We start from the raw sequence: 27,992 nt of genomic DNA, 5'->3' as shown, positions 1-27,992 counted from the left end.
TGTAGGAAGAAAGAGTTGGTATCATTTATTGCAGTAATAAAGACAACTGGAATAAGATACAGTTTTCTATGTATTCAACCACATCTATATTTTTAGATCACTAAAAAGAACACCCCTGTTGAATTCCCCTGTGATTATTCAGGATCAATATGCCTTAAGATGATTTGAAAGATTGATGGATTTTCAAAACAGTCCTTTTCTTTTTACAGATTAAGAAGGACATATTTCCATTGCTCATATACTTTGCTATTTACTGGCAGACTCCAAGATGTAAGAACACCTAATCCAACCTCAGTTTAAGGGCAGTTACATCCTCCCTATTTCCACAAATGCTTTAAAATGTTCGCTTTATCGCACTGAAGCTCTAGAAAATAGTACAGCTCCCAGAAAAATGTTTGCACGGCAAACTACTCTTGCCCATCTTCATGTCCATGCCCATGCCTAAAAGATATTAATAGGTATAGGGAGTAGATGTGCAAAATCAGACTGGAATGCTTTGTACTCCCATGGACTGTATCAGTCACACAATGCAGTTATTTCTCCAGCTTGGGTTCAATGTGTGGGTTTCAGGTTTTTTTCCCTGTCAGTTATGGGTTCCTTGGGCTGTGGTGTTTGGGTTGTTATTTGGTGTTGCTTTATTTGGTGTTGTAAAAAAAAAAAAAAAAGTCTTTACCTCTCAAAAAACCCCAAGAAGTTCATGTGATGTAGAGCTTCAACTGAAAATTAAAAAAGAAGATTTGCCACTTTTGGCACCTGTGGGTAGAGCAGATGGTCCCAGTGGAATAAAGGCAAGGATAAAGCCATCTTCTTTATGAATGACATGGCAAGGGATACTGCCACCAAAAGCAAAGCCTGCTCCATGGCAGCTCCATACAAACCATCATGAGGAAAATTTCAGAGTGAGGCAGCTGAGAGCACAGCACAGGCGCTGCAGTCATGTGGCAGCAGGTGACAGGAGGGAAGTGATGCAGTGTTTGCAGTCCTCCAGCCCTGCTGCAGACCTCCTGAGGAAGTGCATGCTTCAGGTTAAATCAGGTCTTAGAGACACCCTCCAGCAGGCAGTGAACCAGCCAGCAGCACCTCGGTGAGAGGCAAATCCGCATCCCTGTGGAAATGGCAGAACACTCATTAATTTAATCCCATGCCCTTACTTCTATTATCTCTAGAAAAGATAGTAAGAGATGGTAAGGAGAAAAATTTGTACAAATGTACAGTTTTTTCTTCCTTCTCTGGCAGAGGAAAGGAGAAGCAGATTCCATATGCCCACCCCTCCCCTGATCACAACATTTAGCAGAAGAGGGGAGAAGGGCTTTTCTGCAGAGCCTGTGCCTTTGAGGCAGCAGCAGGGCAAGAGTTCAGTTTTACGACTCCTGGCCCCAACACAATTTACCATTTACAAACTAATCCTCCTCTGCTGGAGAGCACAAGGCCTGCTAAAGCTCTCATGTCCACTTCTCTGATTCTCCATTGTCCACAGTGACAGGGAGAAGCCGAAGACCTAATCGGTGTGTAATTCAATCGCTGTCCAGGCTGTGTCACAGCACAATGCTCTGCTTGTAGTGCCACGGGCTGAGGCGGCCAGCTACTGTTATGCCCCACAGCAGGTGTGAAGAGTGTCACTGGCTCTGACTGAGTGCTGCCCCTCTCTCCAGGTCCATTGCTGACACTCTGTTCACTCACCACTTAAAGGCTGTTTTTCCTACTGGAAGCAATCTAATTGTCGGCTCTCTGGTGAAAGGGTGCTCTCAGTATTTTTGACCCTGAACTAGGAATTCCTGCACAGCATAACATGGGCCTCACATAAAGTAAACCTCTTTGCTCTCCAGATCCCCTAAATGTGGAGGCCTGTTAACAAGTTCTTTATTTACTTAGTCTGAATCCAGCAGTTAGTAAATTATGATCTACCACACCCAAACTGTTTCGCTCCATTGGTCCTCATCAGACAGGACACTGGCCTTGTCACACATCCTTTAGGATGGTTTAAATCCTTGGTACCTAATTACATTTTAATCAGCAAAAGACAGATGCTTCAAAAAATTCCTATCCACATGTAGGTTTTTAACAACCTCTGGAATACCAAATTAAATGTGCTGCCACACTTAAATACAGAGCCACTCTGAAAATGACATTTGGTTTGGTTTTTAGCAAAAATTTCCTACTCCACCAAGATTTGAAAATCTTCACTTTCATTCATCTTGAGTTCAAGGAAGCTGAGGAAGAGAAGTGCAGAGGAAGGAGGCAGGGCAGCAGCTGCCAGGTGATCAGTGGGTGTGGGTATCACCCAGCCATGCTATTAGGCATGTAAGAAGACACGACAGAACTATTGCTGGTATATCCACAGGAGTGTCAGAGGACATCTCCTGTGGCACAGAGCTACATCACACACTGGTAACAGTTGTATGTGGTGTTTCTTTCCACATGTAACAGTGACAGAATGAACATAGAAACACCCTACTCCTAAAACATCACTTTAACAGCTTTGAGAATTTAATTCATGTAGAGCTTCTGGTACTATTTTTCCAGTTGCTTAATTTTCATGTAGAAGCAAACCAAATAGCAGGAATACCTGATGGAGGAGCTACACTGGGACAGAAATTGTACAGGCCTGTACAGCTGCAGATTTTCACTGCAGATTTTCATCCAAAAGAATAAGCAACTGAAGTCAGCTGCAGAACCTGACCAACCCACTAAACAAATAAACCAAAATGGAAACAATTTCCCCGCCACCACATAGGTAACTTTAAATCAATATATTTGGTTATCTAGACTATTTCTGTGCAATTCTACACATGAATTATGGTTACCAATCTTACCTAATCCTGTAAAGGGATGAAATAGTTTGTCACACTTGCAAATGCTGTGAAGGCAGTGAGCAGATGAAGAAAGATGATCCAGCTTCTTACCACTTGATACAGAAAAGTTCATAATATTCATTATTCAAAATATGAATTGGACATCTGTATTTACAATGTTTAACAAGTCTTGCTTAGTGTTGAAGCCAAGCTGCTCATTTCACCCATACTCATGTACTGTCATCATCGACGGCTGATTTCCAAACATGGCCAGACACCAGTTTTCATGGCAGGGGTCATGAGACATTCTTGCATCCTGAATCAGGATTCAGCAATGCCATGTGCCAAGCCTTAAAGGCATGCAAAGCATTTACAACTGAGCACCTGCGGAAATCCCATTTCCTGACAAAGAGAGGCCTCTGATATTCATGTTTTCTCCTACTCTTAGGCTATGCTGTAATGAATTCTGGCCTGAATAGTCCTTTTACAGCTGTACAAGGAAGTATCCTTGCTTAGCATTTACCCCTCCCTATGGAGGTTCAGTGGAAACCTGGTTGAGCAATCAGCAAAGATAAACAGAATGAAAAGTCTGGCTGATGGGATATGACAAAAACATGCACAGGACAGGGACACAAAGTGAGCCTATCAGAGAAAGCAGAAAGGCTCTGGTACCTTTAATGAATACAGGTAAGATAATGGGACCCTAAGGAGTCACATCAAATTTGGTGTTAATGGCAACAGTGATACATGCAGACACAACTAGAGAGTGTGTGGTTCTGGAAACTGAGGCCAGGAATACTGTTGTTAACAGCATGGGAATAATCAAAGAGTACAGGACTGCATGGGAACCACTGCTAGGTCAGTGACAAGAGTTGAAGGGGAATAAATTGAAGGAATGCTGGAAGGGACTTGGAAAGGGCTGCTTATGATACCAGTGATGGAAATTACTTTGAACAGTTTATCCTGTGAGACTCCCTGCTCTGCAAGGTATTCCCTACTACCTCTTGCTGTAGGTCGGGGTTGCCCTTACTCCAAGCTGCCCTCATCCCTTTGAAGGCTCTGATTCCCTTACTCCACAAAACCCGTATCCTTGTCCTGTCCCTATCACTCTAATAGTGGGTTGTTGCTGCTTTATCTCTGACATGAACTATCTGTGCCCCCCCCCTCAAACTCTGACCTTAAACTCCCACCATCACATCTCCATATACCCCCAGGTCATCCCCTCTGCCTCCATTCCCTGGCACTGTTCCATGTAGTTGCTTCACACCCCAAATTATCTCTGCTTTTGTTTTCCTTCCTCTAGCAGTGCAAGTGTGATGGCCATGGTTTCAACAGGTAGCAGGCCATTAGCCTGTGCACTGTTCTATGCCCAATCTCACTTTTGCTGGGTCACTCACTGGAGCTTTAAACCAATGACTACAACCAGCCCTGCTGATCCTTATTGGTCCCTCAGCCTCTTTTTGGAACCATAATCCATCATGGTACTGGGCAGGCTCAGTGGATGCAGAGTGACAGGCACTGTTCCCTACTTCCTACTTCCACAAGGAAATGCTAGAACAATTTTTGTCTGCTGGGTATAGAAACCAGGTCTCCATAGCACACTTCCTTGCTGCTGATCAGTTGTTCCTCTGGGTCCTCCAGGGGAGCTCCCCCCTCCTCTTGGCCATGACAGCATGATTCAAACAGCTGCTGGGGCTGGATGAAGCACCTGCTCTGGGCAGCAGCAGCTGGAGTTCATTTTGGGTCCAAAGGGCCGAGGCCAAGCAGGCTGACCGCATGTGCACTAATCCAGTATCATCACCAACCCCACCAACAACAGGTGCCCTTTGAAGAGGGAGGGAAAAACTATTTGGGGAGGAACCAGAGCTTTATAAAGGACATTATGGGCCAAGTCCTCAGCTGGTACATGCTCAGTTAAAGCATGTACCCTCTTGAAGTTATATGAGTAATGCTCACATACACCACCAAAAGCTTTGGCCCACTCTCAGTGCTGCTTCTCTTCTGTTTTTAGTTTTCCTAAGGGTTTTTCACCTCTTCTCCTTGCTCTGCATTTATCTTCCACCAATAAAGAAACTCACCTGTCCTTTGCTTCAGACCAGACAGCTGAAAGTCACAAGCTAATATCCCAGATTTCACCATCCTCCTGTGCACAGGTAACACAATCTTACCATATGTCCTTCAGTCCTGCTTGAGTCCTGGGGTCCAGATCATGAGCCTGCAGTGACAGCAACAAGGGCAATCCCATTCTGGAACAAATGAAACCAAACCTCATTAAGGTCCATTAAGAGAAGTCTTTTAGCACAGGCATCCTAAGAATCGTCATGCACTTGCTCAAGCCACTGGTCCCTGTAGGACAGAGCATAATTTCAATGTAGGATCCCTACAAATGACACAGGAAGAGAAAAAAAAAACAACAAAACTCCTGTCAGAAACTACTGGCCAAACTGTCTCCAAGGAAAGTTTTATTCTTACCACATTTTGCTGGAAATTTGTTTACCATCCAATACATACAAATCTCTTTTTAAAGTCCCTCTTAGTGTATTTCTGATAAACACCTGAACTAAAGAAAGTCTCTACATTTTTTTCTTTTCTGAGTCTTGCCATTCTGAGCTCCAGAGGCCAGTTCTGTAAATCTGGTCTCAATTATTGCAGTTACTCTTGTGCTTCTTTCTGGAGAACCTGGAAGCACTCAGGAGCCTGAGAATTGGAGCTGGATTCACAGCAATGGCACTGCAGACCATGGCTAAAAGCACTCTGCTCACCATCTGAGTAAAAGCAGAATTTCCAAGTTCCTGTTGATGCACTATCAGAGGAAAACATGACCTTGCTGCAAGTTGCTCATGTGAATCAGTCACAGCCTTCATAACTTTGTATTCCAAAATTTATTTTCCTGAGCTATGCATCTTTTAATTCCTAACTTTCCAAGATTCAGATTTAAGCCACTTTTCCCTCGGGACCATGTCTCAGCTGGGTTATATTACGAAGAGAAGCAAAGTGATGAGAGACAGTTGGATGAACAGAGCTGGTAGTGAGAACAGCACAGGCAGAAAAACCAGTCTCCAATCCATAATAGTCCCTGACATCTCACCAACAAGTTTAGACAAGTGTAACCGGTACTGCGTTGGCTTGAACATTTAAACAAGTCTCCAAGAATTTCCCTTGACGAACACCACAGTACAGGTTAGACAATTCCTCACCATGGATAGGACAGACACTCAGGAACCACACAGGAACCTCCAGTGCTGGAAATGTATTCTCAGCTGCTGCAGACCCACAGATTCCCTTTAAGGATTTAACCACAGTTCCAAAGTTGGAAAACACCAGAGCATGTACAAACATATGCAGAAGGCAACATTGCACACTTGTGCAGCAGTTTTGTCCACGTACATGCCTGAGGGAACTACTTTGCACCCTGATACTGAGCAGTAGAGATACCTACACATTCCTGCCATTCCCAGCCAAAGCAATAAAGCACTGTAACATCTGACAGCACAGAGCTCTTCCTATCCCTCTGAATCCTCGCTGCTGCTTGCTGTCACTGGGCACATTTCACGCAGGCCAGCTGCACAGGATTTATTTAACCAGTTTTAGAGCATCAAAGCTAACTTTTTTTTTTTTTTGTCTTTGCCCCAGGCAGGCACTGGGTATGCAGGATTTAAATCAGAGAACAAAATGTTCTGTGAAATTTGTAAAAATTCAGCCCAGTAAATTCTAAATTAAAAGAAAAAAAAAAGTGATAACACCTGGAGTGGCTTAAAAATCAAAAAGTGAAGCATTTCACTGCATTTCTGCAGGTAATGCCACTCTGTCCTAAAGATCAGAATAATTAATTTCCCAAGATTACCAATTAATGGTGCTGACTGCTTTAAGTGATAGGAACCAAACAGACTCAGAGTTCTACCTTTTAATTCCAGTGAAATCAGGAGAATGCTCAATTCAACAAAAGCTCTGCAAAAAGACACTCAAATTCAAAAAACAAATGGTTTGATCCTTGCAGATTTGCAGATTGGCAGAGAAGACTTTGTCTGGGACACACTGCCACAAACTTACTACAATCTATGATACTACCTATTGTTGTAAGATTTTAAAAATGTATTTAAAGCCATTAAAATGGAACTAGGCAGAAGATGATAGAGAAAGAGATACCCCAGGGAATCACAACACCTAGACAATGAAGATGGTCTAAAAGAGGTGCTTTGACTAAAAAGCAGCAATAAAAGGTCATTTGTGACTGGAACTAGAAGAGGAATTACTTCATTGGAATTTAGCATTGCCTTTAAGGTCAATGATGTTTGAGTCAAATGATCAACTTCTGCTTTGCCCGATTCACCATCACAGGTTCCATCTTATTATAAAGTTTAAAATAAACGTTTAGCTGATGAATGTTCACATTAAAATTTCAGATTTCTTTTTTCTCAATCAAAGTCTCACCAAGACTTTAAAAGATTCTTTTACAAAAATTATGATTTGTAATTTTTTGGTGATTACAAGAGCCAAAACTTCTAGAATAATTTCCTCTTCACCAGCAAACATTTCACACTCCTCTTGCCCCAACTGTGGCTTTAATTTCTTCTCTCTAAAGCCAAGTAGCAAATGGCATCAGTCAAAACCATTTAACTCCAAGGAGTCCCTGCACTTCAAAATAAGGTGATCCTGGTACTAGCAGGGACTCTGTAAACACTGACTATCAATAGCAAACAGCAGCAAGACAATAAATGGTTTCTGGATCTTCATCCCTTGTGCACAGTTTACTTCTTCTAGCCCAGATATTCTGACTATGTACAAAGTGCACCTGCTCATGCAGATCTCAAAGAGGTCTAATGTCCCCTCAAGGGCCACCTGGAGCACTGAGTGCACCTCCTGAAGTTTACACTGCCTGGAAGGCATTACCTGGTCACTGATTTCAGATGGCACAGGCTGCACACACACAAAGAGAAGCTCTGCCTTTTTCAATGTGTCAAGTCTTATTTTCTCATTTACCCAAGAGTAAGTACAGATTCTAACCCACAGCTGTGGAAAGGAAGATAGAATAGAAAGGCAACGACACAAAGTATACAAATTATGACAGACTTCAGGCAGTTTGGCATTGCACAACTCCCTTATGCAACACATTGCCTGGGGCAAGCCTCATGTTCTCAGAAATTCCACAGAATCCCCTTAAATATGCTCCAGTGCTGAGGCCCTGTGCTTTCCACCTGAAATAACCGACTGAATTTATGATATACCACAGACAGATTGCATGGAGGAGCCTTACATTTGCTGGCCTATGCTTTTTTAAATACAACCTGAAATAACAAGTGCAAAATCTCAGAAGCAGATGGACCCTGCCAATTTATAGAAACTTACTCCTAAGCACAGCCTCTTTAGAAAATCCAAAGGGGTAATATCAGCCAGTAGCACTTGAAATGAATTGTCCACTTAGACTCAAGTGTATTTATAAGAGCAGAAATGGAGATGGAAGAGGCAAAACTGCCAGCCAGGCTGGAGCTTCCTTAGCCAGGCTGCCAGTCCTTTGCAGCCACCAGGCTGAGAGCACAGACTGCCCCTGGGCTCCAGCTCTCCCTGCTGCCTCTGCCCAGTCCCAGGCATGGCCTTCCTCAGTGCTGCCAGAGCCTGGGATCCTACAGACACGGGGAGCTGGTAAGCTGAGTCAGGACATGCAACAATTCTGTAAATACGAGGAGAAAAGACCACGGTGAACAACTCAGTGCACCTGATTTGTCAGCATTTAAAGCTGCAGAGAGTGGTAAGTGTTTAAGAGAAAATAGTGACATACAGCTTCTAGACATGAGTTAAACAGTGGCCACAGCCCAGTTTGACCTGCAGACCCACACATGTAGGCAGTCACACAAGCACAGCCATGTGCAGCTGGACTTGAGACACTTTGGGACAGATAAAGGTGGCAAATGCTAACCAGGCTGGGGCACAACAAGTCACAGCAAGAGTCTGTCAATGCACTTGAGATGCACTAACATCTTCTAGGCTTGACTGCAGAACTGCACAGAGATCATAAACCTCCTGTTAGCACAGAGTTTTCCCCAGGGTCCAGAGAAGGGAGAGTGGAGGAAAGGAAGAGGACGAGTCTGCCTGAGCACTGTGGTTGTGCAGCAGTGGGAAAGAGCCCTCAGATAGGGGCTCAGAAGGCAGGGGTACCTGGGGACCAGCAGGAGGGTGAGGGCTGGTGGTACACAGGCAGAATGTGCAGTGTACATGTGTACATGTGCCCTGCTTTTTGTACACCAAAGCCCCAGAGCAGATCCCCACTGAGAAGCAGTGGAGGCTGTCTCCAAACTCTGCTCCTGGAAGGGTCCCATGGTAGCAGCAAGCATTAACTACAGATAATCTAATTTAAATATTGCAGAGAAGAAAAGAGCATGGATTAGAAAACCCTCCTGTATGTATTCTGTGACACAGGGTTAAAGATAAGCTTTGCTTGCATTTCAGAACTCTTACAAGCTTGTCTCCTTTGTTAGCTTTAGATACTGAAGAGATATGCAAGTCAGCTGTAGACACATTCTGTTTGAAGGACAGATTTCAATCAGTGAAGTTTCAAAGAATTCTATATATATCACAATGTTTTATGTCATCCAGCATTCAGAAAGTTCCTTAAGGAAGAACTTAATTGCAAAAGAAGAGAGGCAATGAGCCAACATCTCAATATCTGTGACATGCAGACTTGTGTCTAGGAAGCCTATGGAAACAAAGCATCCGAGATAAAAGTTACAACAGAGGCAAAAAGTGTTGCACATTTATCAAGCTACTGAAGCAACATGGGAAAACTCAAGGCAAAAAAGAAATGGCTGGTTCCAGTGACGAGGACATCTTCAAACATCTCATCTGGTTTTAAACACTGCAGCAATGGATGTTTGGCAAACACAGAAATCTCGATGACAAGAAGAAACTTTTGGGACTCTAGAAAAAGAAAGCAAATGAAAATTAAGGTTTGGAGTATTTGAGGTAAGTGCCAAAAAAAGGCATTCTAAAAATTACTTCCAAAATTAAAAGTTAATCCAAGTACTTTTCCAACAGAATTTCATTATGGTACCTCATTTTATTAAACTGAATATATACAAAATACGTGCAGATCTGACACAGTATAGTAATTTTCAGTACCTATAAACTCAAAATACAGGCTTCTCTCTGCTCTGTTTGACAGCAACAAGACTGGCATCAAAGAAACTAGGCTTTATTTTTGAGCAATCCTTCTCTTGTATCACTAAAACATGTTGATTTCAGAGCACTATAACAAGCTGGCTCTTTCCACCTGCTCAGTGACAAAGAGACAAAAATTATTTTCCAGAATGTTGCAGCCTGGTCACAACACTGTTGCCTCTCCAGGGCCATCTCATGTTTTGCTGATGACCACTTTTACTGAAAGTCAGTTAAAAGAGGTTATTTTGCTATGCTTGCTTAAATAGTAACATCCCAAATTTCAGGCTTCTTTTTTAACTTTATGAGTCATACAGTGCAAAAAGGCAAAAAAACAACTCAGAAGCCTTGCTGGCTCTTCCTCCGTGGATAAAGGAAGTAAAAAAGAGGAAAAAATAGTGAGATGAAGCACCTGTTGAGACTAGAAAAGCATAAGAAAAATGGGTTAAGGGACTTCAAGTCCAATAAAAGCAATCATGAATTCATGGGTGTTCATATGAATAATTCCTAATTTCCTACTAGAGAGCTTCAGTTTCACTTAATTACAAAACAAAATGATGAATGAAAAAGGCCAATTCATAAGCATACACATCATACATTTATTTGTTTTTTACTTTTTCCTCACACAACCCTCTGTTTTCATTACGGCTATTGATAGACACTGAATGAAAGAAAAGTTTGGCAGCATTAGATAGACTCTTCGCAGAGCACATGAAAAACCCATCACAGCTAGAAAGAAGCAAACAGATGGTAGCTGGAGAGAAGCAACAGACACAACTTTTACTACATGTAGTGAAAGAATGAACAATACCAACTCCAGATCACAAAGTGCAGCCAAAAAAATCTAGCTTTAAATGAGAGAATCAGGGTAAAAAATGGCCAGATACAGCTAAATATTCACAAAGTAGGCTCAGGAGAAAGAATATTTTGAAAGGGTTGCTAAAGCCCACTGGCACAAAGAATTCTCTCTATTGCACTCTGCCAAAAAATAAATAGGAAAAGGAGTGGGGAGGAGTAGAGAAGATATGGGTTTGTGTGTAAAAGAGTTTATTTTGATGGAATTTGAACTGTAGTTCTGTATACCACACTGTGGTGTTTTGGCTTCCCACTCTGCCATACACTTTCAACACACTTTAAAATGTGTTGTACCAAAATCATGCTAAGTCATAAAAATGAAAAGATACCTTTCATCAAGGCATGTGCCTGTAACCAACCCTTTGATGATCCTGGTAGGTCCCTTCCAACTCAGAACATTCTGTGATTCTTTGCTGAAAAGCTGTACCTAAGAAACTGAACAAAGTGCCAGCTCCCTGGAATGCTGCATTTCTTGAGGTAACAAGCTTTTGGAGCAGATGATACCTTCCCCAGTCCAGATACAAAGAGCATGTGATATCACTTCATGCTATATAGCAAGAATCCTTATATTACTTTGTCATGGAACTTTTCCATAATACAATTGATAACCATGCAAATGGTGTGTATTTCCTTTCGTTCTATGAAGCACAAAGGAAAATAAACTGAATGGAGTTCTTTAAAAATGAACATATAGAGTATAAAGAATTTTAGAGTCAGTTTTCAGATCAGCTTCATGATGGCCTTATGAACTGCCCTTGTGTCTTAGCTGTCCATCACTGAATGGGATAACTTAATACAGTTTTCCAAGGCTCCAAAGCCCATTAATGCAGAGACAAAACTCTATGAGATTATATGCTCAGCAATTACCATAATAAATGCCCAATTAATTAAATACAACTACAGACTTTTCCATGGGGACACTGGCTATTTTGTTTGCTATTGCTATTCTACACTTCAAGTTATTCAATCAAGTACCTAGTGCTACAGTGAAGAAGAGGATGCCTGCTAAGAACTTCAGAATAAGGTCATACGTTGTTCAAGTGTCTTGTCAATATATTGGTATTTAATGACTTTGGGTACTTATTTTAGCCTTGCAAATATTACAGTTATATTACTCACATTAAACTTTACCCAAATGATTAAATGCTGTTTGATTTTTTTAAACTAAGCTTCTAATTTAACTAAAACATGAAGCATCAGAACTAAAATGGCTAATTACAGCAAACAAAGAGGGCGTAATAGCATATGAGATAGAGGCACTGAAAAAGAATTATTTAAGTTTCTCATGAGCAATGTTCTCATATATCTACGTGACTATTCTCAGATGATGCATGCTAGGCTCTAGGCAGTCAGATCCAATAACAATTAAAACAGGCAACAAAAAACGATTCTGCCCTTAGGATCCTGGGTTGGTGGGGGAGTGATCTGCTAGAAAAATATTTCACAAAACAACACATAACATCGAGCTTACTAAACAAAGTCACTGAAGAGAAAATTATTGATTTTGAAGGGTGTTGAGATTATTCATATTTCCTCTCCACTAGTGTGAATCTATTAAAGTAAAAGAAATGTATGTAAAATGAAAAATGTAAAAATGTAAAAATGAATGTATTTTGAAGTTACTGTACACACTGAGGGTTACTGGTTACTAAAATACGATATTTTAACAAACATAGGTAGGACCAGTTCAGCACCAACATTTTTTGCACTAAACCAAAATACTTGAAGAATATACCCTGTAGCCAAGACATATACACACTGCTAAAGTCCCAGGACTTTTCAGAGCTCACTCCCTCCTCAGGATTGCCTCTGCTTAGAGGTTCTCACCAACCACTCCAGCCTCAGCCCAGCCTGGTCACACTTTCAGATGCTGCTGCTGGAACCAGATGTACTGAATGTGACTGCTTGGAAAAGGGCTCAGCTCTTATATTAGAAGAGTTTTATCCACATTATTGCTGTCCCATAAAGACAATGTATTAGAAACAGGAAGCAAAGAAGCGCCAGCAGGTTACACTGTCTCTGCACAGCTCTGATGTCAAAGAAAATGAGATACAGCAGCTGGGACTATGCCAAGAAACAAACTGAGGGAGCTACAGCATCCTGATCTGCTGGTACCCTGACCATGAGTGTGCAACACAGCACAGCTTCTGTCCTTGGACACGAGTGTGCAACACAGCACAGCTTCTGTCCCTTGGACACGAGTGTGCAACACAGCACAGCTTCTGTCCCTTGGACACGAGTGTGCAATACAGCACAGCTTCTGTCCTTGGACACGAGTGTGCAACACAGCACAGCTTCTGTCCCTTGGACACGAGTGTGCAACACAGCACAGCTTCTGTCCCTTGGACATGAGTGTGCAACACAGCACAGCTTCTGTCCCTTGGATATGAGTGTGCAACACAGCACAGCTTCTGTCCCTTGGATATGAGTGTGCAACACAGCACAGCTGCTGTCCCTTGGACATGAGTGTGCAACAAAGCACAGCTGCTGTCCCTTGGACATGCTCTGCACCAGAGTACACATCACTGCACATCGAGCTGTTTGCCTGTAGCCTGCCTAGGAGGGGCAAGCAACAAGTATGTGCAATTCCTAAGTTCTGCTTCTGATTGTCTTCCCTGCTTTCCTCTACTACCCTGCTTAAATAGGAAATACTTTCACTTCGGCTGTGTTGCTCTGTTTGGAAAGATAATACATAATATAATACATAAGTTTATGTTTTTCTCTTATGTTTGTAGGACCATCTTGGTATACCCCAAACCTGTGACACATGTACACATGTGTAATCATGAACCACTGAAGAGAAAGTATATGCTGGAATGTTTTATTAAGAAGACTCGTAGCAGAATCCTTTTCCTCAAGTCACTCATAGTCAAGATTCAATGTTTCGTAACCACTTCTTCAGCACAAGCATGCGGCACAACTTCAAGCGGAGCCCAAGTTAACACATCTACTTAGCTGTTAAGGTAAATATTTTACGTCAGTCATGCATTATTCACGCTGTTTGCCGGCACCCGCGGGCTCCCCGGCATGCTCGGAGCCGTCCGAGCCCCGCCGCGCCTGCCCGGCCATGGCGGTCCCCGCCGGCCCCCCCGCATCCGCACGGCCCCATCCTCCTCCTCCTCCTCGCTCGGAGGGCGGGCGGCAGCGCAAGGTGTGTCGCAGGTGCCCGGCTATATCAGGCGGCGCGGCGGCGGCGCGGCGGCCCCATGGCGGCGCCGGCCATGGCCGAGCCGCGCTCCAAGCGGCCGCGGGTGACGCTGCCCGCCTGCCCCGCGCACCGCCCGCTGCCCGGCAGCCGCGTCCGCCACGGCTTCCCGCCCGCCGTGGAGGAGGCGCTCTGCGGCCTCACCGGCGCCCAGCTGGAGCTGCACTACTGCCTGCAGGCGCTGGTAAGGCGGCGGGCCGCGCACGGCCACGGGAGGGCACGGCGGGTGCGTGTGCCCCCATCGCCCTGCGCCGGCAGCCGCCGGCGGGGGGGAAGGAGGTGCCGGAGCCCGGCTGAGGAGGGTTTAGAGTCGGGCAGGGACGGCACAGAGGTGCTGTGTCCTGAGACAGGGGGTTTGGGGGCTCTCCGGGCTCCCCGACCCGCCGCCGGCAGCGACCCTGGCAAAGCCGCGAAAACAAGGAGGAAGGTCCGAAACGCGCGGGCTGTGAAACGAGCGCTCCTGTGGTTTGGGTAATTCACAGAGGGCTTTTTGCCTGGGGAAAAGGGACAGGAAGACGGGATGCTAACAGCTTTGAAGTATAACGCTTGAGTGGGCTTTCCCCCAAACTTAAATAGTTGCGTGCGATTAACTATAGCATGTGGACGTTGAGGATGGCTTAGGGTTTCTTGCTCCACAGGCATGAACTTTGGACATGAAATCATAAAAGGTATCACGGATACCATGCCAAATTCATGCCAGAATTCCATCTGGCTACATTATCAAGTGTTAAGGCGAACATATAACTTAACAGAGATGTTAAAATTAAAAAATCAAAATTATCAATGCCATACCTTCTGATGGCAAGCATCCCCGGGGGAGCAACACAAAATATATTCAGTATATTCCCAACATCTTTCATTTGAGTTTGGTATCAAGTATAAGTTCAATGAAAATTTAAGTATGCAGTAAAACATGTTAAGCCTGTGGTAGAAAAAAGTTGTAGTGATTGGCAGCTAGATAGGATGGAGAAAACTCAGTTAGAAATTGACTGTGGATAAATCAAACCTAGAAATGTGAACATCCTAAATAGTGAATGATTGATATAAAAGATTTACCTTAACAGTTAAGCAGATGTGTTAACTTGAACTCCACTTGAAGTTGTGCTGCATACTTGCACTGAGGAACTGCTTATAAAACACTCAATGTTGGCTGTGCTGTCAACAGAAACAGGAATGAGTGACTTGAGGAAAAGGATTCTGCAAATAAAGCAATGAATGTTCTTAATAAAATGTTCCAGTATGTGCTTTCTCTTCAATGGTTTATGGTTGTGTGCATCTATGTGTGTCACAGCTTTAGGTTGTCCTAAAAAGGCCCTAAAAATATAAGAGAAAAAACTTGTGTGCTTAACATGTCTTCATTTTCTTTCCGAACACAGATGAAATGAAAGTATTTCCTATTTAAGCAGGGTAGTAGAGGAAAGCAGGGAAGACAATCAGAAGCAGAAGAACTTAGGAAATGCACATACTTGTTGCTTGCTCCTCCTAGGCAGACTTCAGGCAAACAGCTCGATGTGCAGTGATGTGTACTCTGGTGCAGAGCATGTCCAAGGGACAGAAGCTGTGCTGTGTTGCACACTCATATCCAAGGGACAGAAGTTGTGCTGTGTTGCACACTCGTGTCCAAGGACAGAATTTGTGCTGTGTTGCACACTCATGTCCAAGGGACAGAAGCTGTGCTGTGTTGCACACTCATGTCCAAGGACAGAATTTGTGCTGTGTTGCACACTCATGTCCAAGGGACAGAAGCTGTGCTGTGTTGCACACTCATGTCCAAGGACAGAAGCTGTGCTGTGTTGCACACTCATGGTCAGGGTACCAGCAGATCAGGATGCTGTAGCTCCCTCTGTTTCTTGGCATAGCCCCAGCTGCTGCCTCTCATTCTCCTTACCATCAGAGCTATGCAGAACCAGTGTAACCCTGCTGGCTCTCCTTTGCTACCTGCCTGTAATACTCCTCTTTATGAGACAGCCATACTATGGATAAAATATTCTAAATATAAAAGGTATTAGATCTGTTAGCATAGTTAAATATGGCAGTGGTTTAAGTTGTTACTTTCCCATACAGAACAGAACAAGGCCAGCAGAGGATTTAGGGTTGTAATATTTCTGAAATTATAGAATGGCCTTGGTTAGAAAGGACCTTAAAGATCATTGGGTTCCAAACCCCCTGCCATGTGCAGGGACACCTTTCCCAAGACCAGGCTGCTCAGAGCCAGCTTGGCTTTGAACACTTTCAGATGGGACATCCACAGCTTCTCTGGGCAACCTGTTCTGGTGTCTCACCATCACAGCAAAGAGTTTTTTCCAAATACCTAATGCAAATCTGCTCTTTCAGTTTTACACCATTCCCCCTTGTCCTGTCAGTGCATGCTCTTGTAAAAAGTCCCTCTCCATCTTTCTTACAGGCTCCCATCAGGTACTGGAAGGACACAATTAGGTCACCAGAGCCTTCTCTTTTCCAGGCTGAACAAACCCAATTCTCTCAGCCTTTCCTCACAGGAAAGGTGCTCCATCCCTCTAATGACTTTGTGTTCCTCCTCTGGACTCACTCCAGCAGATTTATGTTCTTCCTGAGATGCCTTCCCAGGCATCTATTTATTAGTTACATCTAATATTGAAGGTGTATAGTTCAGTAGCAGTATCCATTATTTTGGACTACCATTGTCAATAATAAAGCTGATAAACATGTGCAAAGTTATGCTTGTTTTCTTTTTGGTGTTTGCCTCATCTTTCTCATAACTTTGAAAGCTAACTTTTGACTGGAATGCAGGCCTGCAGGGATAAATTTTATGTTCCCTGTTCTGGATTATGCTTAAAAAACAAAACAAAAACCCTCCACAAAACACACATGCTAACCATTCATAAATAAAATATTCTGAAGATCTTTTAACTGCTACTGCAAGCGTAACATCAGTACTACAGTTGCCTGATGGATATTAAAGGCTAGAAGGAGTTCTAATAGAAGTATAGATTTTTCATTTTATACTCTAACTACTCACTTCATTTATTGCAGAAATTGCATAAAGGTCTCCAAAGTGATTGTGCTTTGTGAACAAAACATCTTCCATTGGAAGGGTCTCCCAAGTTCTGTTAAGCCACATTCTGCTGCAGGTGAGTCCCATATCTGGCAAATCTTAACAGTCTTGTTTTGTGTGCTTAGGGTGAATATTTTGATCAGTCACATGTGGCTCTACCAAATATTTCTAAATTCTTCCTGCATCAAGCTCTGGAAGAGAGAAAAGCCGCAGAAGCATTAATGAAGTATCAGCAGGAAAGAGGAGGCCATTACTGCTCTAAAACCATCCAGGTGGGTAGTAGGCAACAAATTTTCAAGCAGCTGTGATCTGTTTAACTTACTGAATTATATTGTTGATACTTCAGATCTCTGAATTCACCCACTATTAGATTTCCAGATATAATTTATCCGGCATTCTTGTGTACAAAGTTTTGTTCTTCATTGTGATGCCTAGAAACTGTCAGACATAGAGTCCTAACTCTATGGGGTTGCTTTCCAGCCCAAAAGAATATGGACAGTTTTCCCCTTTTCTTTCTCTCAGCTGGATACTGCTATTTCCAGTATGCTGCAATGGATTATGATTCCTTTAACTGTGCTGAAACAGCTCACTTGTCTCCTTCACACTGAACCTAAGTGGAAGCTTAGACATGACTAGCACCTAAGAAGGAAGGAGAACCATTCAGTTTGGGGCAGTAGTTGATTTCCTAAAGTACAGCTCATGACAGAATTTGAACCAAGATCTAACTTAGGCTTCCACAAGTGCAAAGGAATAACTCAAAAGTTTTCAGGAAGAAAATAACCCACCTTATTTAAGACCAAGATGCTGATTCTCCTCTACCAAATTAGTTGATACAGAATGCTCTTCTTTGGTCCATCATAGCAGTTAAGCTGTAGAAAGTAAAAAGGGTATTACAAAAACCTTTCTGAATACTCAGTTTGCATAGAGGATCTTAGGACTTCCAGTACTTAAAGGGGACTACAGGAAATAGGGAGAAGGACTCTTTGTCAGGGAATGCAGTGTTAAGATGAGGGATTACAATTTTTAACTGAAAGAGGGCAGATGTAGGCTAGATACTAGGAAGTCCTCCCTCTTTACTGTGAGGGTGGTGAAACACTAGAAAAAATGCCCGGAGTAGTAGAGGATCCCCCATTACTGGGAGTATTCAAGGCCAGGTTTGATGGGCCTTTGAGCAGCCTGGTCTAGTGGAATATGGCAGAGGGCGGGGACAAGATGATTTTAAGGTCCCTTCCAACCCCAACCATTCTATGATTGGGTTTCCTGGTGTAAGAACCCTCTTTAGGCATAGCTGCTGCTATGTAAATCTGTTCCTTGAAGAAGTGCTTGGGTTCTACCACTTGTGTTTACAGCCTGAAAAAAACAATAGATGCTCCAAATTGGAAGCAGCTGTTGCAAAACCCTAGTACAACTTTTTAGAGCACTAGGTTAAGTTGCAGGAATCCATTGATGAATACAGATACATGAGCTGTTCTTTTGAGTAAATACAATTCTGTCTTTGTTTTCAGAAACCAAACTGTGATTATGCAGTCGGTCTGATGAAAGCCCTGGAACTAGCAATGGTACAATGGAAAACTATGCTACGATATTTTGAAGAGCTTTATGCCCTGAGTGTTGAAAATGCAGACCCTCATAGTGCAAGCACTATCAAGAAACAATTTATTGGGCCCAAAATCCAGAAGATCAAGCTGATGGGAGATCTGCTGACCAATGCTCGCAGGCTTGACTGTTCCCAGGATGGCAAAAATAGTCTTGGGGATTACTTTATGGATCGGCTGCAAAAAGAGTTCAGAACCAGCATAGAGCCAGAGTCCAGTGATCACTGCAGCCCCTGCCCACCTCTCCAGCAGTGCACAGGAGCTGCAGAAGGTCTGAAGCGACCCCAGAGAGAATGCTCCCAGCACAGAAATGGCATAGGGCCAATATATGCAACCATTCACTGCACCACGATGCTGCCACAGTGTAACAATGGCACAGGAGCAAAGGTGAAGCAGGGCAGGGAGGGCCTTTAATGCTCAGGCTGCTGCAGCTACAGGGCAGCTCCTCAGGCAGACCTCTCCTGAGGGTGAAGCTGGGACCAAAGCTCAGGAGACATGATGCTCCCTCCCTCCTCCTGCTTTACACCCCATTCCCTCATCCTTTGCTGAGTCACAGCTCAAAATCTAGCCTGTACCACTGTTAGCTTTAAATGATAGCAAGGTTGCCAGCTAGACTGTCACATTTATCTATGCAATTCTTCCTAGAAGCCAAAAGTTCTTAAGCTTCTCCTCTCTCTTAAATGATTAATAGGATCAATTAGTGCAAATTATTTTATGAATATATATATAAATTTTGTTAAAACAAATAAAAAAGAAATCACTGTACCTTTAGTGCAAGGAAACTTTTACATGGCAGAAAATCCAAATACTAGTTTTATATTACTGAATATTTTATTTTACTATTCGGTATTTAAAATTACTAACAAGTATAGTAAAATAATGAACTTTTTAAAAATACTTGTTCAAAAACAATGGGTTTTTTTCTTATTTCTATCATAGTAGCAATTTAAATAAGTAGTCTAATGAATTACTGATCAGCTATTTCTGGTGGTATACTTCAGGATGAAGGATACAAACATTTCCTCAACAGTGGGAATAAGAAAATGTGCTGATTTCTTTATAGCTATTTCCTAGCTGCCTTTTCTCATCCTCAGAAAGTAGATGAGAGAGAAATTAGGAGTTCTCATTAGATGAGAACTTTAGAGGTTCTAGGGCATATTTTGCATGTGTCACCAAAGACAGTAGCTTTGTCCAGACTTAACACAGGATGATTGCTTTAATTATGATACAGAGCCCTGTCTCAGCTAGCTCACTAAAGGTATTACTGTGGCACTCCTGCTACTTCTTATATTCCCTATTTGGTTCGAAGTAGGGGCATGAGATCCTAGTGAAAAAACAGCACACTTAAATAGAAGTGCATCAAAGAGAATGGTTACTCATTAGTTTTGCCTTTCAATTAGGGCAGTGTCAGTGAGCTTGGTTCAAGTGCAGAGGTGTCCAAATTCCTCTCATTAGTCCCCTACCAGAGTACCTCATTCTGTAGCCTGGCTCCCAAGGTCACCTAAGAAGAGCAACTGGCCAGATCAGCTGCCTGCAGTTAGGGATTTTTTGTCATTATATACATCTTTTCTGTAGTTGGCATTTGATTAATTGGAAGATTGCCTCACACTTTTGTGTACTACTTTAGCTGATACTCCTGTTTTGCTTAAAAATAAATTCAGTTCTATGTCTGCATCTCCAGTGTATTCCTCAATTCACCACCCAGGCATGCTCATGTTCTTCTCCAAGAGATTTTGTATGTGTACAAAACTGTGCCAGTATTTTTTTGCATCTGAGGAAGTTGTGCATGATGGAAGAGTATGACGGAGTGAAAATAAATGCCAGAAAACTGCATTACTCTAAAAGCACTGCATAATGAAACATTTTTAGTAAACTCTGATAGAGCTACAGTAGCAATTAAGTAGCAATTTCTGCAAAGCCCACCTTCTGTTGGTGTTGTAACATGGGATAGAAATCAATGTAATCAATGCAGATGTTTTCCCAATCTTTTCTGTGAATGTGGTCCAGCTTTGGGGTGGGGATGGCGAACACAACTACATTAAAACAACCTCTGTGTTAATTAATAAAAATACTGCCAAGTGCCACAAGAATGGCTCAAAGCACTTTTAAAATCATGCTAGATTTGCCTTTGTTGAGATTGCTGATCTCTAATACAGCAGGAGTCTAAAAGATATTTCCATCTGGGCTAGATTCCGTCACCCATCCTCATGCTGAGCATACCTTATTCAACAATTAGTTCCACTGACTGCAACTCAACATGAATAAGAGCAATGGAATCCATCCCTCTCAGTGTTAAAATACAGCTCACTAAGTGTGAACAGAGCAAAGCTACTAACTGAATTCTAAACTAGTGCTGCATAAAACTACTTCATGTACTACTAGTAATGTTTGACCTACTTGTACAACAACCTTCACCTTTTAAAAGCTGATGACCCGAAACGTAGTTACAGCTTCCTCCATGGTTTACAGCATTTAACAAAGTCCAACATAACAAATAATACATCTTCTAAATTTTTCAGAGCTAGACTTACTTGACTCTTATTTTCCCATGAAGTAGTGCCATGTCTGTTTCTCAGACTTCTCATGTTCATCTTCTAACCAAATGTAACCACATACTCTGAGGATTTAAGTCTTTTTCTCTCCCTTTTCCTTTGCCAGAACATGTTCTGGGCCTTTGCCTCTAAAGACAATTCTGTTAATTCCAGATAAACTCAAAATCAGCTGTTTCCCCAGCCCCTATCCTCCAAAAAAGAAAAGATAAATCAAGCAATTACTGCAGATAATAAGCTCTCCTTGTCCACATGCTGCTTCTGCTGAGGGGGCATACATGCTTGTGAATATGGTCTCAGATTTAACAATACCTGTCAGTTGTGTACAGGATGAATCTATCCATGTTTTTCAATGTAGGAAGTACAATCTGCTTCTGCCTTCCCAGCTTCCTTTTCAATCACATCCTGAAAAATAATATACCAAGGATGAATGTAGAATAGGTTAAGGGAAACAGCTCTTATAGAAACTTTACAAATTCTCTGCTGAATGCTTGTTGAGCCACACTCTCTGTATCTGTACTACCAAAGCAGTGCCCAAACATTCCACACAACCTGGGAAAGCTCTGAATAGCTAGTGCAGCACCAGTACCCTAAACATAGCATCCAAACTGGAAGATCAGGAGAGACCTAATCTTTACAGAAATTATGATTACAGCCCCAGAGGCTTTCAAAGAGGTTTAACAATGGAATCCTTGTAAATGCTTGCCATAAACACTACCTATGGTTGCCTGCTCTCAGAGTGAGGAATGCCCTTGAAAATCTCCAAGTGGAGATTGTTCTGTCCTTCATCCTCTCCACTGTGGCCACACAAAACTGGGAAGAGCATCTCAGGGTTTGTTCTTTGCAAGAACGTTTTTTTTAGGACTCACTGTACATGGCAACATCTTTCTGGACAAACATGTCTTTGGGAATTGCACTGGAAAGTAGATGTTAGTGGTGGCACCAGTAGGGAATCACAGAATCATAATTGTTAGGATTGGATGGCATGTCTGGAGACCAGCATGTCCAAACCCAAAGGAAGGTGTCCTCAAGGGCACTTTCACTGAAAGACTACTGTGTGGAATTCACTTGGTGGTCACAGCCTTCTCCTGACCTTTTCACTTGAAGGAATTCATGCACTTGAGCCCACACTCATGGGCAATTGTTGGCAAGTTCTCTGTAGTTGCCAACAACTGCCAAAGAGTGGGGCTTTGTCCAAGCCCCACTGTTTGTTACCACTTTGCCCAAGGTAATCCCTACTCACTCAAGTCCCAGAGTGTCTTTTCCTGGGGTCACATATAAGCTACAAACACACTAAGGCAGAATAGGCTATAATAATGACTAAAGATTAGGTAAAATTACATTTTTCCAAAAATTAAGCCAATGGTCTAGAGAGAGTTTAAGTGTCTTGAGTGGGTCACACTGCCAGCACAAAGCCTTCATATCCCATTTTACATGTTCAGTTGTTACAGCATAAATCTCTTTCTCATTTAAATGTATTTTACATTATTGTATACCTTGCACTATTTTCAATACAAATTATTTTTACTTTGTTAGCTGTTCAATAAAGATTTAAAACCAACTATCTTTATTGCTTCTGGATCAAAGAACATCTGTAATAACATTGAAATGTCTCCACAAAATTGTCACTCTGCCTTTCAGAAACAGCTGGGAGATACATTTCTAAATGTGTAGGGGTGGCCAGTAGCTGATCTCCCTCCTTGGGACATATTGCTTTTCAGCATTGGGTACTTTGAAAGAATGAATTTCTACGTATAGCTTTATCTTTAAATAAAACTTTTATCTTTTAGAGATACTGAGAGAATGCCATTTACAGTTCTAATCTTGGTCTGTACTCAAAGATATTTAGGCAAGTAGAAAATGGGGAGTGCAATTTAGGAATTTTTGCCAAAAAACAAATCGTGTAACAACAAAAGAAGCCACCATCATGACAGTCCATCTGAGAAGTCATAGGCACAGGGACTGGGAATTGATCATTGATGGATGTTTTTTACCTTTTGCGATTTTGTCAGTCAGCCCCTTATCCCACTGGAAACAGAGCTTTGCTGCTGATTTTGAATGAGCTGAAATTTTGCCAACATTTATAACTGCAGAACAGAAATTATTTTTAGCTTTTGGGACATTAAATATATGCAATTCTATTTTAATCATTAAGTCAGTGAAATCACATAATTGAATTACTTAATTCCTCTGAGGAGAACCTAATTTCTCATCTCAAATGATACTCAAAAAAACAGAGTAAAAACTCTGTCACCCTTGACAGACGATACTAAAATGGGATGCCATTTCCCCAAGCTCCAAACTCTCCCGCTGCTAGAATATAATCCTTCAGCCGTCCAACTGCAGCGCAACCGCAGCAAAACGCCACGGCGCGACCTGAGATCCATCCCTCCCAAGGCTTCCGAGTGAAGGCGAACAGAGCTGGAAGAGGAACCCGGAATGCCAGCGTTCGCAGGGGTTCCCGAGGCAAGGAAGGCAGGCGCACCGCGGCCACGGCGGCGCTTCCCGCTGGGACAGGCCCGCAGCGCCACCGGGCGGCCGCCACCTGCCCATCCCGCCTGTCCGCCGTGTCCCCGCGTCCCCTCTGCCCGCACCTCCCGCCTGTCCGCCGTGTCCCCGCGTCCCCTCTGCCCGCACCTCCCGCCTGTCCGCCGTGTCCCCGCGTCCCCTCTGCCCGCACCTCCCGCCTGTCCGCCGTGTCCCCGCGTCCCTCCTGCCCCGCACCTCCCGCCTCTCCGCCGTGTCCCCGCGGTGTCCCCGCTTCCCCGCCGGCCCGCACGGCCCCTGCTGCCCGCGGTGTCCCCTGGAGCCGCCCACCCCCACGAACGCCCCCGCAGTAATTACCCTTGTGTCCGTGGAGCCGCGGACAGACCTGCCCAGGGGCTGGGGGCTTTTTCCCTGTGAGGAACCAGCGGAGCCGCCACCGGTGTGTTCGGTGCGTCCCCCCGGGCGAGCGGCACCCGGCACCTTCGGGCATCGGGGCGGCTGCTCTCCCCGGCGCGGCGGCAGGGCGGGCTGCTGAGGCAGGAAAAAACAAAACCCGGGGGAAATGTAGCCCTGCGCGCATCCGAGCGCCCGGGCTGCCGCTGCCCCTGCGGGACACCGCGCCCCCCCGCCGCCCCGGCCCCCGACCCGCCCGGCCGCGCCCCCCGACCCGCCCCGCCCCGTCCCGACCCGCCGCGCCGGGGGGCTCGGCCATAAATACGGCCCCGAGTGGCGCTCCCGGACCGGCGCGGCTGCGGAGGGGTCGGGGCAGCAGCCAGCGCTGGTGGCCTCGCCTGGCAGAGGCTGCGAGAGTCTCGGCTCGGCAGAGCAGCCCGGTGGAAGGCCCCTCCGTCCGAGCCCCTCGCTGTCCCCTCTGGCCGGGCCGCTGTCCCCTCTGCCGCCCCCATGGACTTACTTGGCCCCATGGAGATGACGGAGGGCTCCCTCTGCTCCTTCACAGCCGCCGATGACTTCTACGATGACCCGTGCTTCAACACGTCGGACATGCACTTCTTCGAGGACCTGGATCCGCGGCTGGTGCACGTCGGGGGTCTGCTGAAGCCCGAGGAGCACCCGCACCACCACGGGCACCACCACGGGCACGAGGAGGAGCACGTCCGGGCGCCCAGCGGGCACCACCAGGCTGGCCGCTGCCTGCTGTGGGCCTGCAAGGCGTGCAAGAGGAAGACCACCAACGCCGACCGCCGTAAGGCCGCCACCATGAGGGAGCGCCGGCGGCTCAGCAAGGTCAACGAGGCCTTCGAGACCCTCAAGCGCTGCACCTCCACCAACCCCAACCAGCGCCTGCCCAAGGTGGAGATCCTGCGCAACGCCATCCGCTACATCGAGAGCCTGCAGGCCCTGCTGCGGGAGCAGGAGGACGCTTATTACCCCGTGCTGGAGCACTACAGCGGGGAGTCGGACGCCTCCAGCCCCCGCTCCAACTGCTCCGATGGCATGGTGAGTGCCCCAGGGAGGACTCCCTGCCACCAAGGTGCCCTGGACGCTGTTGGTCCAAACCTGAGCAGGGCAAGTCACCTGCCCTTCCTATAGCAGCTGCCTTCTGTACCTCCCCAGGCAGAAGACAAAGTCCTTTCTCGTGCCTTGAGCACTCGCGGCGAAGGGAGGTGGGGTCCCCACATGACAGGAGTTTTGGGAAAGAAGAATCTCATACACATTTTGTTCCCTGGGATAAGAAGTTAGGCAGGTTCCCCATGTCCTGGAGGAGCCAGGGAAAAGCTGCTGGGGGAGAACTTTGGGAAGCTGCCTGGAATGGGCACCCTGGGGGCATTGCCTGTGATCCCGTAGATCCTGAGGCATCTCTGTTTCCATCTTCTGCTGTATCATTACCTTTGAATCCTCTAAGGACAGCAGAGAGCAAGGGCCCTCTAGGACATGGTAGTTACACAGGAACTGGTAAGAGTCTGGGTTTTGTTTTCTTCCATTCATCATTACAACAGGAGGAGTGTCTAAGCAACAAGAGTTATTTTTCTGGACCCTTAAGAAAAAGATTCTCCATTTCTCTTCTCTCGCACTTCATCCCCTCCATAGATCTTTACAAGCAATAGGAAGGAGAATCCAGGCTTTTTGTCTTGATTGTACATTATGGGCATGGGAGAAGAAGGGTGGGTGCCAGAGAGGGTGTCTCACCCCCACATCTTTTGGCTGGGGCTGTAGGTTCAGCCTCTGGTGTGACTCTGGGCTGGTAGGATGCGGTGACCAGAGTCCAGGACAGCTCTCTGGATAGGCCATGAACTGCCCTTTCAGACCAGAGATTGCTTTTTGTGCTCTGGTGGGGATAGTCACTACTGAGTTGTGTATCTGTGATTATGAAAGACTTAACACATTGGAGAGATTTACACAAATTATTCCTCTTCAAGATACAACCTCTTTTAATAGAGGAATTTCATTGTGGATTAAAGTATTGGAAAAAAAATGCATTAGTCAATTTCATAGAGCACTTTCTATATGAAATGGAAATGGGAAGAGAAACTGAAGGAAATACAAAGGAACAGGGTAGACTGAGGCTTTTAAAGAGGAATTAATGTTTAGAAAAATCTTTAAAAACTAAATTAAAAAGACAATTCACATTTCACACAGGTTTCAGGACACTCAAATCTCTCTGTTGTAAACGAAAGATACATGAAGGGCTGTATCTGATCAGAATTCTGGAAAGCCTCATCTCATTTGTAAAGCTGCAGCATTCGATGCAAGGGTGATAACTTTCCTGTGGAACAGCTGTGCCACATAAAATATCCTGGGGTGGACCCCCTTCTAGCCATGTTTTTCCTTACTCAGAGAATCTACAACTTGATGGCATTCCAGACAGGACTGGAACGATGGCCAGAGCCTGAAATATGAAATTAGATGGTTCCTGGGATTTGGGTAAAAGTCTGATCTCACTTGGATTTCTCTCCTTCCCAGATGGAGTACAGCGGGCCTCCCTGCAGCTCTCGCAGAAGGAACAGCTATGACAGCAGCTACTACACAGAGTCCCCAAATGGTGAGTACATGCCCTAAGGGCGGTGTGAAACACCGAGACAGAGGCAGGCAGTGCAGCAGCTTTCCTGTGCCTGCTCCCTGTCCAGCTGGGCTGAGAGAGAAACCTGCCTTTCCAGCCAGCAAGCCATTGTTGCTGGTAGAGGCACTGCATTTCTTCTAGGTGTATTTGCAAATATGGGGATGTGTTATATCTGTATTTCCCATTTTGCAAATCTAACAGTTGGATAGAAGTATGTTATTCTCTGCAACTAATTTCAGCATTATCTATATTCTACATGAAGACTTCGTACTCTATCATTGATCCAAATTGGAGTAATTTATGACTGATTTCAAATCTGCTCTTCCCTTTCTATGGACTCAGTGAAGCCTTAGATCCTCCCTTTCCCCAGAGCAGCACACTGTGGTTGGACCTCTCTTCCATTTCGAAATTACAATCTGTTTTCTGATAATTGGTGTCCTTCACCAATACTCATTTCCTCTGAGTCTTCACATGCCCACAAATGTGTAGTGCCCACTGATGTTAATTACCCACTGGATAATCTGAGCACTTTTTTGTCTGTTTTTCAGATCCAAAGCATGGGAAGAGTTCTGTTGTTTCCAGTCTCGATTGCCTCTCAAGCATTGTAGAGAGGATTTCCACAGATAATTCCACATGCCCTATACTGCCTGCGGTGGAAACTGTTGCTGAAGGGAGTCCCTGTTCCCCTCCAGAAGGAGTGAGCCTGAGTGATGGTGGAGCCCAAATTCCTTCCCCCACCAACTGCACCCCACTCCCCCAGGATAACAGCAGCAGCAACCCCATCTACCAAGTGCTATAAGGAGCCCTCCAGCTGGACTGCACCAAAAACAATTTGCTCCGTTTGGCCTTGCTCAAGACCTGCCTTCTAAGGTTGAAAAGACTTCTTAAGACTTGTTCCAATTCTAAAATATCACTGAAAATTCCTTCAACTATCTAACTTTGCAAACCTGTATCACTTCAAAGTACACATAGTTATTTATTGGTTGTTAAACTAAAGTTATTTAATACATCTAGAGATAAAATTGTATACCATGAAATGGCCAATACTTAATCTGGGCTGTGGGGAATAGGAAGCTGGCTCTTGAATGTGGAGGAAAATAGAAATCTACAGCAGTAGTGGCATGACAGATCCTTCCTATTACTCCTGTTCTGGCCAAAATAAGGTTGTGGACCATTTTTTATAAAACTTTTGTATAATTGTAAATAAGAGTTGCTTTCCAAAAAAAAAAAAAAGAAAAAAACCTAAAAAATAGTAAAATAAATAAATTAAAAAAAAAAAAGCCAAAAATTTAAAAAGGGGAAAAATT

The 27,992-nt window shown here is 44.2% G+C and overlaps 2 protein-coding genes and 1 long non-coding RNA gene across 4 annotated transcripts; 2 read left to right on the top strand and 1 right to left on the bottom strand.

The window, feature by feature from the left end:
- On the bottom strand, positions 1 to 24,635 carry LOC110468063 (uncharacterized). Of its 2 annotated transcripts, none has more exons than XR_002464987.2 (8): positions 24,580 to 24,635; positions 24,024 to 24,194; positions 23,174 to 23,266; positions 21,492 to 21,584; positions 17,821 to 17,904; positions 17,000 to 17,226; positions 4,961 to 5,038; positions 1 to 1,105 (listed from the first exon to the last, which is right to left on the bottom strand). It is a non-coding gene; the product is annotated as an uncharacterized LOC110468063 (long non-coding RNA). The 2 variants fall into 2 exon arrangements; XR_013340191.1 differs by having other exon boundaries at positions 24,024 to 24,197; positions 24,580 to 24,622.
- LOC110468062 (ferritin light chain) lies at positions 14,003 to 20,304 on the top strand. Its single transcript, XM_021525627.3, has 3 exons — positions 14,003 to 14,185; positions 17,161 to 17,307; positions 18,541 to 20,304. Exons 1-3 carry the CDS (start codon positions 14,003 to 14,005, stop codon positions 19,042 to 19,044), a joined length of 834 nt encoding a protein of 277 aa, XP_021381302.1. The 3' UTR covers positions 19,045 to 20,304.
- MYOD1 (myogenic differentiation 1) lies at positions 24,419 to 27,935 on the top strand. The gene is made up of 3 exons (XM_021525628.2): positions 24,419 to 25,124; positions 26,589 to 26,667; positions 27,234 to 27,935. The coding sequence occupies exons 1-3, from the start codon at positions 24,570 to 24,572 to the stop codon at positions 27,482 to 27,484; spliced, it is 885 nt and encodes a 294-aa protein (XP_021381303.1). The 5' UTR covers positions 24,419 to 24,569; the 3' UTR covers positions 27,485 to 27,935.
- The last annotated feature ends 57 nt before the right edge of the window (positions 27,936 to 27,992 follow it).

This window comes from Lonchura striata, chromosome 6 (genome assembly GCF_046129695.1).
Source record: "Lonchura striata isolate bLonStr1 chromosome 6, bLonStr1.mat, whole genome shotgun sequence".
Lineage (NCBI taxonomy): Eukaryota > Metazoa > Chordata > Aves > Passeriformes > Estrildidae > Lonchura > Lonchura striata.
Note: the sequence above shows the minus strand (reverse complement) of the source record. Positions and strands in the feature narration are given on the sequence as shown.